At 49.8% G+C, this 11726-nt stretch overlaps 1 protein-coding gene across 1 annotated transcript in view; it reads right to left on the bottom strand.

The window, feature by feature from the left end:
• Positions 1-10103: 10103 nt before the first annotated feature.
• Positions 10104-11726, bottom strand: part of LOC136958027 (partitioning defective 3 homolog) — an 87799-nt gene continuing 86176 nt past the window's right edge. The window contains 2 exon segments of the mRNA XM_067252251.1: positions 10104-10417; positions 10832-10863. Coding sequence (XP_067108352.1) covers positions 10104-10417; positions 10832-10863 — 346 coding nt within the window.

Here is an 11726-nt window from a genome sequence, read left to right as displayed (position 1 = left end):
TTAAGACCACACACATAGACACGCAACACACACACAGACACACAACAGGCAGGTTTCAGGCAGACAGGCAGACCATGTTTGTGGATCATAAAGACCGACAGAGACTCTGTAGTTGACCAACCTTGGGAGACCAGCTGCCCCACAGCATCTGGTCCAGCAAACGTAATGTGACAGTAATCAATAGTAATTATTAAAGTGGCGACACCATCTTCAGCCTCAGATTAATCTTCATTCCTTCATGTTTACACAACGACCCCCCCAGTCTGGGCTGGCGGGCGGCTGCGCTCTGCTGCCGGGGACAACAGGCACGTATCCCTGGAGACGACCGACTACACACTGCCACTGTAGACTAACACACACTGTGGCAGTGTGTGTAGTCTACACACACTGCCACAGTGTTAAAACACTACCAGAGGTACCTGGCCTGGAAACACACACACACACACGCCAATATCAGATCATTGTTTAGTAGAAAGGCACCTCTACAGAACTATATCATTAATCATCTTTGCATCACTGCATTCACAATCAACATTATGATCAAAGTTATAAAGAAATGGAAATGAGATCAGACCTATTTAACAGTAAGGTCTGGGCATGCCGGCCAGGGGTCTGTGTTCCAGGCAGTTAACGCTTAAATCAATAAGGAGGGTCTTTGAACAATAATGGAATATCTCTTCCTCAGGAGGGGGATATCAAGCTCCGACTGTGAGGTGACGAATCAGCAGAGAACTGTAAGTGAACCACTATGTCAACAACACGCTACGAACGCATGAATCATGTATGTTACAGAGACTCATCCGACCCCCCACAGATGAACCTGTGTTTGGTATGCATCAGAGACAGCACATTAACATTTTTGGACGGGCTTAAAGGCTCTCCTCTCCTCCACCCCCCTGACCAGAACAGATGGTGCCTTCTCAGAGAGAGCTCCCTCCCTGCTCCCCCCACCCCCACTCCCAAGCTACACCCCCACAGGTGGTGGGGTCCTGCTCTGCTCCCATCATAACACAACAGCCCCCCATCCCCCCAAACCCCAGCCTCCATCGTTAAATAATTACTCTGGCTCCTCCCTCCTCTTCCCCCTCCCCCCTCCTCCCAGTCTCTGACCTGGTTCTTGCCGCCCCCCTCTCAGCCCAGACCGCCCCCCTCTCACCCCCCCCTCTGCCAAGACCGCACCCCTCTCACCCCCCCCGTCTGCCCAGACCGCCCCCCTCTCACCCCCCCCCTCTGCCCAGATCGCCCCCTTCCTCCTGACCCTTCATCTCCACCTGGATGGATCTCACAGGCTTGGTAACGAAACCCCTGGTGCTGCCGTTGTGTCTGTCTCTTCCAGTTAAAGGGTCTCCCCGCTACAGCTGGGGTCTAGCCTGTGTGTATTAGTCTGGGTCCTCTCAGTTCATTTTCAGTGTCCAACGGGCGCTATCAACGAGCGCAGACCGAAATCCCTCTGGATATAATTGGATAGATACATCCAATCAGAACAGCAAAACGCCCATCTTGGTTGTTTACAAAAAAGCCTCCACGGCGCTCCTCTGTAAAGCCGCCTCGTATCAGATATGCTGTGAGGCAGTGCTTGCAGGATAGGTTGTGATTGGTCCAGCACTTTTCTTGCCGGAGGGAAATCATTTTGAATGGGATGGTGGTTAGACCCATCTGGCAGAACAAACAAGCCACGAGGCTGCAGACTGGTCAGGCTAGACGTGGTCAGATGGGATCCAGAGAAAAAGACAGAGATAGACACTGTTTTGGATTTGACATCAGGCCATGGAAAGGCAATTGCTTCCCCACAGGGAGGGAGGGGGTGGGAAGAGAGAGGGAGGGGGTGGGAAGAGAGAGGGAGGGGGTGGGAAGAGAGGGGGAGGGGGTGGGAAGAGAGGGGGAGGGGGTGGGAAGAGAGAGGGAGGGGGTGGGAAGAGAGGGGGAGGGGGTGGGAAGAGAGGGGGAGGGGGTGGGAAGAGAGAGGGAGGGGGTGGGAAGTGAGGGGGAGGGGGTGGGGGTGGGAAGAGAGGGGGTGGGAAGTGAGGGGGAGGGGGGTGGGAAGTGAGGGGGAGGGGGTGGGAAGAGAGAGGGAGGGGGTGGGAAGTGAGAGGGAGGGGGTGGGAAGAGAGGGGGAGGGGGGTGGGAAGAGAGGAAGACAGAGATAACGAGGAAGAGAGGAGAATAAGGGAGAAAACCAGAAAGAAAGCGTTCAGGAAGTCAGGAAAGGGTGAGATCTTTAGGCAAGTACAGAGGATTAATTTGGTGCAAGGCTGAGAAAGTACCAAGCAAGGAATTTTCTTTTGGGGGGGGTGTAGAACGACATGCTTTCTTTGTCAGAGTAATTGCTCTCAGCCAGTCTGGTGTGCAAACTGTCAGAGATTATAGGATTTATTCCCATGTAGATTTTCAGCTGAGACGCTTTGCTGAAGCCTTTCTGCTGCCTGCATCCTTAGGAACGACCCCGCTGTCGAAGGACTGAAATACATGAATACTGAGATGGTCTGAAATCGCTGCCTATATTTCCCCAGGCAGTAAAGCAGGACAGGCACAAAACTATCAGATACGTGTGTCAACGTGAACCAATCACCTGTCAAGACATGTGACACCATCGTACACCGTCTCCGTGGAGAGGGATGGAATCGGAGCGAAACATCTAATCAGTTCGGGGGTAAATCTGGAAATGATGTGAATCTGCATAGAGAACACAGTATTAGGACTGTATGTAAACCAGTTTTTTTTCACACTATGAAGTGTTTGAAATGTGAAACAGACACAATCTTAGGTCTGTGTATTCCTCCAGGTTAAAGGAATATTATCAACAAGGAAATATGAGACAGGGAAAATAAGGTCTTATAGATAGTATCAAGCAACACAGTTTTTCAGTGGAGTCATTTCATTTATTTGATCTTGCACAAAGGCATAAATACCGAACAAAAACACACACACACACAAAGGCAAACGTCCGGAATCTGGGATACAGATTATTACGAGATCAAAACCAACGGCACATATTTGCATTTGTTGTTTTACTTTTGTTTACCACGTTACTTCAAACAAAGCATTACCATTTCAAAGCCCTTCAAATCTGTACGGTTCTTTGTCCAAACATGAAAACAAGAGGAAACTGTATATTTCCTCCAACTAGCCCGAAGAGTAGAACGCCACAGTCAGAAACTCTGGCTGCGTCTGCAGTGTTCAGTACACAGCTTTACATCACTACCTGTACCAGGCTGTGTCTGAACATAAATAATGTTCATGTCTGACGGCCTTTGGAAGAGCTGGATGAACAGATGAAAAAGTAGGTTTCAATCATTGATTAGAACCAACTTGGTTCAGTAGCGAACCGTGACTCTTAAACCTTGGCCCTCTGACCCCAATTACTCATAGTAAAAAAAACACGATACAGCGCGCACACAGCATTAGGCCTACCACATGTTATTATGTTGGTCATTACGCACTTTGAGCCAGTCCTTGCGGCATTATTTACGATAATTCTGCATAATGACGTTGCATTGGTTCATTTAGCCTACAGATTGACCGGTCATTCTGCACAACACTGTAACATGTAGGCTAGGCTAGGGCAACAAAACAGTGGGAGCGGCGGCCAGAATGAAATCAGTTGGCACGGCGACTGAAACGTTTTTAAATAACATAGCCTACCTTTGATGATCTTTACTTGAAAACGAAGTCCATTGTCCTGTCCTTTTGGATGAAGGCAGGATTGAAGGGTTTATTTAAGAAACATTGTCTTTAGACTGTCAAATTATGAATTGATAAAATAAAATTAGAACAGATTACTTTTAAAATATATATTTTTAGAATATATTAGGCCCTCTCTGAGGGCATAGAGGGCCCGGACAGTTCCCCCCTGGAACCAAGTTTCCTCAACATATGTCACCAATAAGACCTTCTTCGAACACCTTCTGTTTTCAATCAGGCAACCTCTTTGACAGGGTTACTGGGAAAGTGAGGGGTCCTGAGATGATGTTTGTAGTTCTGGAGGGGACTTTGAATATGACAGGTCCTATTTCGCTCTCCAAGGCCACCAGGGTATTATACAACAGTTGCCCACTGCCCTCTGTTTCCATGGAGATGGGGAAAAGGCCATTAATGTTACATATTCTTTAAAAGCCTGCACCCACAAACAGACAGTCTATTAACTGCTAACCAAAGTTCAGAAACCCCTGAATAATCCTCGACTCTATTCTCTGATTCAAACATTATTTCACAAGACCTCAAAGAAAGGCAGGTGAAAATGTCTGCAGGAGTGTGTGTGTGTGTGTGTGTGCAGCAACCCGACACACCCAGAGTGTGTGCCCACTCATACATCCTGTGTGGGCGTCTTCTGGTGTTGAGTCTCCTCATCAAGCCCACCATCATACCCTCGGGGAAGTCTTCCTCTCTGTCCTCCCTTCCTCTCCTTCCCCCCTCTGCCCCCTCTCCTCCCTTCTCTCTCCCCCCCTCTCTTCCCTCCCTCCCTCTCCTTCCCCCCTCTGCCCCCTCTCCTCCCTCCCTCTCCTTCCCCCCTCTGCCCCCTCTCCTCCCTTCTCTCCCCCCCCCCCCCTCTCTTCCCTCCCCCCCTCTCCTTTCCTCCCCCTCCTCCCTTCTCTCTCCCTCCCTCCCTCCCCGGTGTGACCCTCTCTGGGTGGCAGGATGGGAACTGCCCCAGGGCTAGGCTGGTGCAGGAAGGAGGCCTTCCCAGGCCAGACCCCTGTGGTGAGCTCGGGGCCCAGTCCGGCCCCCCTGGCATGGGCAGGAGACCACTGGGGACCTGGGTTAGGCCCGCAGAGGATCTCTCATTTCATGGAGCATTTACCAGGAGGAAGTGCTTTTAAGTCCTGATCTCTGAGATAGGTTTGACGTTCTGAAATAAGGCATACTGTCGGCAAGTCAGTGAGTTTGTCCGTCTGTCACAAACACACAGACAGGCAGTCACATACTGACACACACCAGATGTTGCCTGAAGCATTGGGAAAGGAGCTTGCAGATGGGTGTGTACAGTATATGTGTGTGCATGCGTGCGAGGGATCGTGCGCTTGCGTGTGTGTCTCAGTGTTCACGGACTCCTCTCGCTTCCGCAAGATTTACGAGCGCATTTTCCCCTGTGACAGAAACCACTTCCTCTCAAGGATACCCAGGGGAGCCACGGGGTGAGGAACACAGGAGGGAACTGGAGAGGAACAGGTTCCTCAACCCGAAACAGGTGACCAGGGATCAGACCTCGGCAGGCACAACGAGCCATTAAGTGTTTTATCTGCCAGTGAGCTCACACGGGACCACATCTGCTTCTCATATCCAGACGCTTGTTCCGAGAGCGCCCTGGGTCCCGAGGAAAAGCGCCCGCGGGTCGAGAGGAGAGAGCGGTCACCGTGCCGACCTCTAAGGCGACAGTGTGCTGCTCATCACGCAGAGCCGCGTTTTTATAGAGCGTTATTATGAGCCATGCCTGGAGGGGATTATGGACTCAGCAGCCCAGGTCTATGATGAGTGATGCCGGCTCACAGCAGCCTGTTCTCTATCTTTCAAGCGACTCCGTCGACGCAGTTACTGCAAGGTCAAGCTTCGCTCGCGGGTTGTTCGGTGTCGCAAAATCAGAAATGTAGTGTCGATGGAAGAAATTTTCCTTTTCTAAAAATGTGGGTGAATTGTGTTTTCCTTCCTCTTTGCGGTGATGCTGGTGTTACATTTACATTTAGTCATTTAGCAGACGCTCTTATCCAGAGCGACTTACAGTAAGTAAAGGGACATTCCCCCTGAGGCAAGTAGGGTGAAGTGCCTTGCCCAAGGACACAACGTCATTTGGCACGGCCGGGAATCGAATTAGCAACCTTAAGATTACTAGCCCAATTCCCTAACCGCTCAGCCACCTGACTCCCACTGGTGTTGGTCTTTATGGTCCCCCAGGCCTCAAGCGTTACAGCGCAAACTGATCCTCCATGCGTCTCGCTCAGACAGTGAAATACAGCACCATATTGTAGCTGGATGATGGTGTTTTATGGCAAAGTAAAAGCATGATTTGATTCATGGCAATGATGTCAGTTTTAGGCTATTGTACTGTACAACAATGACTGTCACTGCAATGAAACTAATCCTGAGCTATGCGTTGGGTCACTAACCTAAAGTCACCCCACTATCTGGTGTCACTTGTTCTGTTACGAAGTGCAATATAATTTCTTTATCTCATTTTAATGCACTGAAGCAGCCATTTTGAGCTGTCTTTGTCAAGTGGTTCTCTGTGATGGTATAACAAAGACACACAGGCTGTTAGTGTGATGTAGAGTAAAGTTCTTTTGGAGGATAGTCTTGGGAATCTCCCCTCATAAAAGTGTTCCTAAGGGGTGAGTCTTCACAGAACCACTCCAACTGTCTGAAACATATCCTCCCTTCGCTCCTCCCTCTCTCTCACCTGCTCGTCCGCCCTGACCCTGCAGTGAGAGACAGGGTATGTCTCTCTCTCTCTCCCTGCCCTGGCCTGCCGCCTCATGAACACAGTCCGTAGCCATCTCCTCCTGCCCGCTCAACAGATGGATCCTTTTAAAGCAGATCTGAATTCCTAGCTAAGAATGATGTTTGAATGATGACTTTCCTACGAACCCCTCGCCAGCCCTCAGTAAAACCGACCTTCCTCTTTGGGTTGAACGGCATACGTACGAGTGTTGTCTATGTGACTAAGTCAGTAAGTGTCCTATTAAAACACGAGGCAGCATGCCCACTCCAAGATCGCTCCCAGTCGACTTCAGACTCTTCTATCAGGGAGAACATGAAAGAGACAGGAAGGATGTAGGTCTTCACTTCCTTGTTTCCTGTTCCTCTGCTCCAATGTGTTGGCCACATTTAAGCTGCACAGCAGATGTATTCTCTCCAGAATGCAAGTTTTATTTTGTTTAACAAACCCTCATAGCCAGACAAATATGAGGTGACTTGGTGTAGGAATGCAGTACATGCATTCCGCAACTCTTAAACCTTGGTCCTCTGACCCCAATTACTCCTCGGAAAAAAAACACAATACAGCACACAGCATTAGGCCTACCACATGAAATTGTGTTGGTGATCACGCACTATGAGCCAACCCTCGCGGCACTATTTACGGTAGTTGTGCATAATGTTACGTTGGCACATTTATCCTACAGATTGACCGGTCATTCTGCACAACACTATAACATATAGGCTAGGCTAAGTCTACAAAACATTGGCAGCGGTGGCTGGAAACAAATCAGTTGGGACAGCGTCCGAAAAGTTTTTAAATAACATAGCCTACCTTTGATGATCTTTACTTGAAAATGAAGTCCATTCTCCTTTCCTTTTGGATGAATTGGTTGATGGCTGGGTCAACGAACGAACAAGCTAGCGTTAGCTAGTTTATTAGCTTGTGATCGCGTTCCCCACAGCGGGCGGAACTTGTCATAAAGTTAGCGATAACAAAGCCCACCCATTTAGAGGGAAGACATGATTGGTAAATTTTACTGTCAATGGAAATTAGTCTTTCATTGAATTACCAATAAATCGTCCCTCTGTAAATTCATAGCTGGACCACCAATCACAGAGCTGCATAGCTTTTTCCTCCCAACGGAGGCAGCAAAAATTCTGAAAGCGTGACAAGAGGGGATTTTTCATTTAACTTCACGTTCCAACACAATCTGAATAGGCAGGATTGAAGGGTTTATTTCAGAAACATTGTCTTTAGATTGTCAAATTATGAATTGATCAAATAACAGATGACTTTTTAAATATATATTTTTTGAATATATTAGGCCCCTCTCTGAGGGCATAGAGGGCCCTGATAGTTCTCCCCTGTGTTTGGAAATCTCACATGAAACTGGAAAGAAAAACATGCAAGTTTAAGTAACTAAAATATCCAACCGTCTTTGTCAAGTCCAGACTAGTTCATCAACTGACCAAAGGCACTTCACCCTACTTGCCTCAGGGGAATGTCCCCTGTACTTACTGTAAGTCGCTCTGGATAAGAGTGTCTGCTAAATGACCAAATGTAAACAGAGGAGCTCATGGCAGGTATAGGTGGGCCCTCTTCTTCCTCCACACCTGATTAACCCTGCGTCAGAACAAGCTGGCACACAAAGAATCACAACAAAGGCAGCTATAAACATTTCTTTATTGTAAAATCTGATATGTACATACAGAGACAGAGGCTAAATATAGTTTTATTACACCATGTAAAAGAAACCAATTGCACTGTGCTTACCTTAGTCACCGTGGCAACCCCGTACCAAAATACAGATCATGAAGAGTCTTATAAAAACACAACACGGCGTTTGTCTCATGATTCACACTGCTGCCCGTGGGACTGTTCCATGTGTCTCGGAAACAAGCCACGCTTAAAAAGGACTGTTATTACAAAACACAAATAATGCAAGAGGGGAATTATTACTATAGTTTCAATTTTGCATACAGAATCCCACTCTCTGATTTAGCAGGCACTTGAACCTCTTCCCTGTCGTACCAGAGACACATGGAATGTGGAAATATCAAGCACCGACAACAGCTGTTGTGTCTCTGCGTGCTAAGACCTCTCTACCCCAAAAGGGAGGTGAGGGGGGGGAGAAAGATAAAAAAGAGAGATAGAAATGGGAAAGGGGAGAGAAGGGGAGGGAGAGAGAAAGAGAGAGTAGTTCAGGGGAAAAGACAATTTGCAGGTCATTCTTCCCAGACTTCTCCTCTCAAAGTGCCGTGTCATCACCTAATCTGTTACACTGCCGCCAATACTTATCCACCGCCATGGGAGCGTCCTATTACAGGCACTGTTAACATACGACAACACACACAGTGTCAATAACATGCACACGCACACACACACACATTCTCTCAAACCTATAGAAAGGAGGTAAAATATAAAGACTTTTAAAACACGAGTGACAAGTGCTTGTTTTGATCAAATGACCCCATTGAGACTGCAGGTCGTCAAACTGGTCACGTTCCTGTGGCTATGTGGGAGGGGGGAGGGAGTGTCTGGGTGGCATTTGTGGCTTCCCAGGATCCACGATAAAATATTCAGTGGAAAGGAGTAGGTCTGGTCAGCTACGCCTGGCTTGGGTTACACTCTCACAGGCTTGGCCCAGATAAGGCAGTTCTACATCACAGCCCGTCTTCACCCCCTCTTCCACCCCTCCCTCCCTCCCTCCCTCCCTCCCTCCCTCCCCTCCCTCCCTCCCTCCCTCCCTCCCTCCCTCCCTCCCCTCCCTCCCTCCCTCCCTCCCTCTAATCCTTTGGGACGCCACACAGATCCATTTTTCATGAGGTGCATTCATTAATAACCCAAACCTGACCTCGTTTAGACCCTATGTTGTCCCCAGAGAGGGACAGGGGGATCCCAGGGAAAGGAGATCTAAACCGCAACAGAAGGAGAGAATGGAGAGATATACTGTCTAACAGTAAGGGAGTGTGCTTGTGTTCATAAGAGCCAGTTTAAAACTGGGAGGAGAAAATTAGAGGGAAAGCTGGGAGGGAGATGATAAAGAAAAGAGAGAGAAAATGAAAGCAAGAGTGAAGAAAAAAGGGAATGAGAGATGAAGAGAGAGGGTCTATTTCTAAGCAGGGCATCTGACACCAAGAGGGATTTTCTTGTAAGCTCTGGAGTTGTGTCCAAACCCTGCTCTGGCTCCAGAGGTCAACCACACTGCCTAACCTCACAGCCTGTCAGCATCTGACACACACACACACACACACATCTTAATGAGGAGCTACGCCTACTCTCCCAAATCAGACTTTTGAATTCATATAAAAATGAACTTCTGGGTACAGAGATTAGACAACACCAGACTCAACAGTCATTAGACCACAAGGCACTCGTTTGGATGATGTCTAGACACAACACATATGCAGTCTACCCCCCCCCCCCCCACATTTCAGACATCAAAATACTTGCATCCAATAAATTCATCCCGTAGACCACAGAAGATTCAGATTATTCCATTATTGCTGTGGATCGATCAAACGTTCCTCCTCTCATCCTCCACCCCCCTCAGGAGTAGAAAGGCCGTCCCTTCTCTGGCATCTGCATCCTGCTGAGCCGAGCCAGCTGCTTCGGGGAGGGGGGCACATCCTGCCTGTAGGGGCCCTTTGGAGGGACCAGGCCCGGGGCAGAGCCTGGGGCTGGAGTAGCGTCCCTATGGGTCTGGAAGGAGCTGCTGGGGGGGGCTCTCCTGTGTGGGCGGCAGCCTGGCCTGGCTCTCCTGCTCCCTGCGTCTCTGCTCCTGCCTCAGCAGCTCCTGGGTCTCCATCATCACGCGGGCGTTGAAGCCGCCGCCCGCGCCCAGGTACCCGTTCCTGGGGGCGGGGGCGGAGCTGGGGGCGGGGCCGCGAGAGCCCTGGTAGCTGGAGTAGCGGGGGTTCTCTTTGGCCGACTGGAAGCCCTCGCCGGGCGGGGGGGACGTGCTCCCACGCGTCCTGAGACGCCACGCTGGGATTCTTGCGAGGCTGCCTGTGGGCAGGAGAGGAGCAGAGCTACGTCACGCAGGTAACAGGCCTCTGTTCAGCTCTCACCTGCAGGTAACAGGCCTCTGTTCAGCCCACACCTGCAGGTAACAGACCTCTGTTCAGCCCACACCTGCAGGTAACAGGCCTCTGTTCAGCCCACACCTGCAGGTAACAGGCCTCTGTTCAGCCCACACCTGCAGGTAACAGACCTCTGTTCAGCCCACACCTGCAGGTAACAGACCTCTGTTCAGCCCACACCTGCAGGTAACAGACCTCTGTTCAGCCCACACCTGCAGGTAACAGACCTCTGTTCAGCCCACACCTGCAGGTAACAGACCTCTGTTCAGCCCACACCTGCAGGTAACAGGCCTCTGTTCAGCCCACACCTGCAGGTAACAGACCTCTGTTCAGCCCACACCTGCAGGTAACAGGCCTCTGTTCAGCCCACACCTGCAGGGTACAGGCCTTGAGTATGAGGATACAAGAAACTCGAGAGAGATGGTAAAGAAATTCAGAGAGAGAGGGCGAGAGAGAGAGAGAGGATGAATGGAGGAAGCCTAAACGCCTGCAGGACTACTAGTTCCAAAGCATTAATAAACACAATGTTAAAACCTCCACAGAAACAGGGCTGGCCCTCGCCCAGTCACACCCCTCTCTCAGGAAATGCAGAAAAGAGATTTCACGGCCAACACAAACGGAATGGCTGCTCTTGCTCCAAGTCTGCTCTGTACATTCTCAGGTCTGTCCCTTCCTGACTGACTCAGCACACACACACCCACACACAAATCCCACAAATCATGCCTAATAGCCATCGCTGCACATCTGCGTGTGTGTGTGTGTGTGTGCGTCTGTGTGTGTGTGTGTGTGTGTCTGTGTGTGTGTGTGTGTGCGTCTGTGTGTGTGTGTGTGTGTGTGCGTCTGTGTGTGTGTGTCTGTGTGTGTGTGTGTGTGCGTCTGTGTGTGTGTGTGTGTGTGTGTCTGTGTGTGTGTGTGTGTGCGTCTGTGTGTGTGTGTGTGTGTGTGTCTGTGTGTGTGTGTGTGTGCGTCTGTGTGTGTGTGTGTGTGTGTGTGTGCGTCTGTGTGTGTGTGTGTGTCTGTGTGTGTGTGCGTCTGTGTGTGTGTGTGTGTGTGTGTCTGTGTGTGTGTGTGTGTGCGTCTGTGTGTGTGTGTCTGTGTGTGTGTGTGTCTGTGTGTGTGTGTGTGTGTGTGTGTGTGTGTGGCTCCAAACAGTGTGGCTCCATCTCAGGGATCCATTAGGGCAGAGGCGCGATGGAAGACCTGTGAAGCAGTCTTTTGCGTTCGGGTGCAAAAAG

This window comes from Osmerus mordax, chromosome 15 (assembly GCF_038355195.1).
Source record: "Osmerus mordax isolate fOsmMor3 chromosome 15, fOsmMor3.pri, whole genome shotgun sequence".
Taxonomy (NCBI): Eukaryota; Metazoa; Chordata; class Actinopteri; order Osmeriformes; family Osmeridae; genus Osmerus; species Osmerus mordax.
This window is presented reverse-complemented; position numbering and strand designations above follow the sequence as displayed.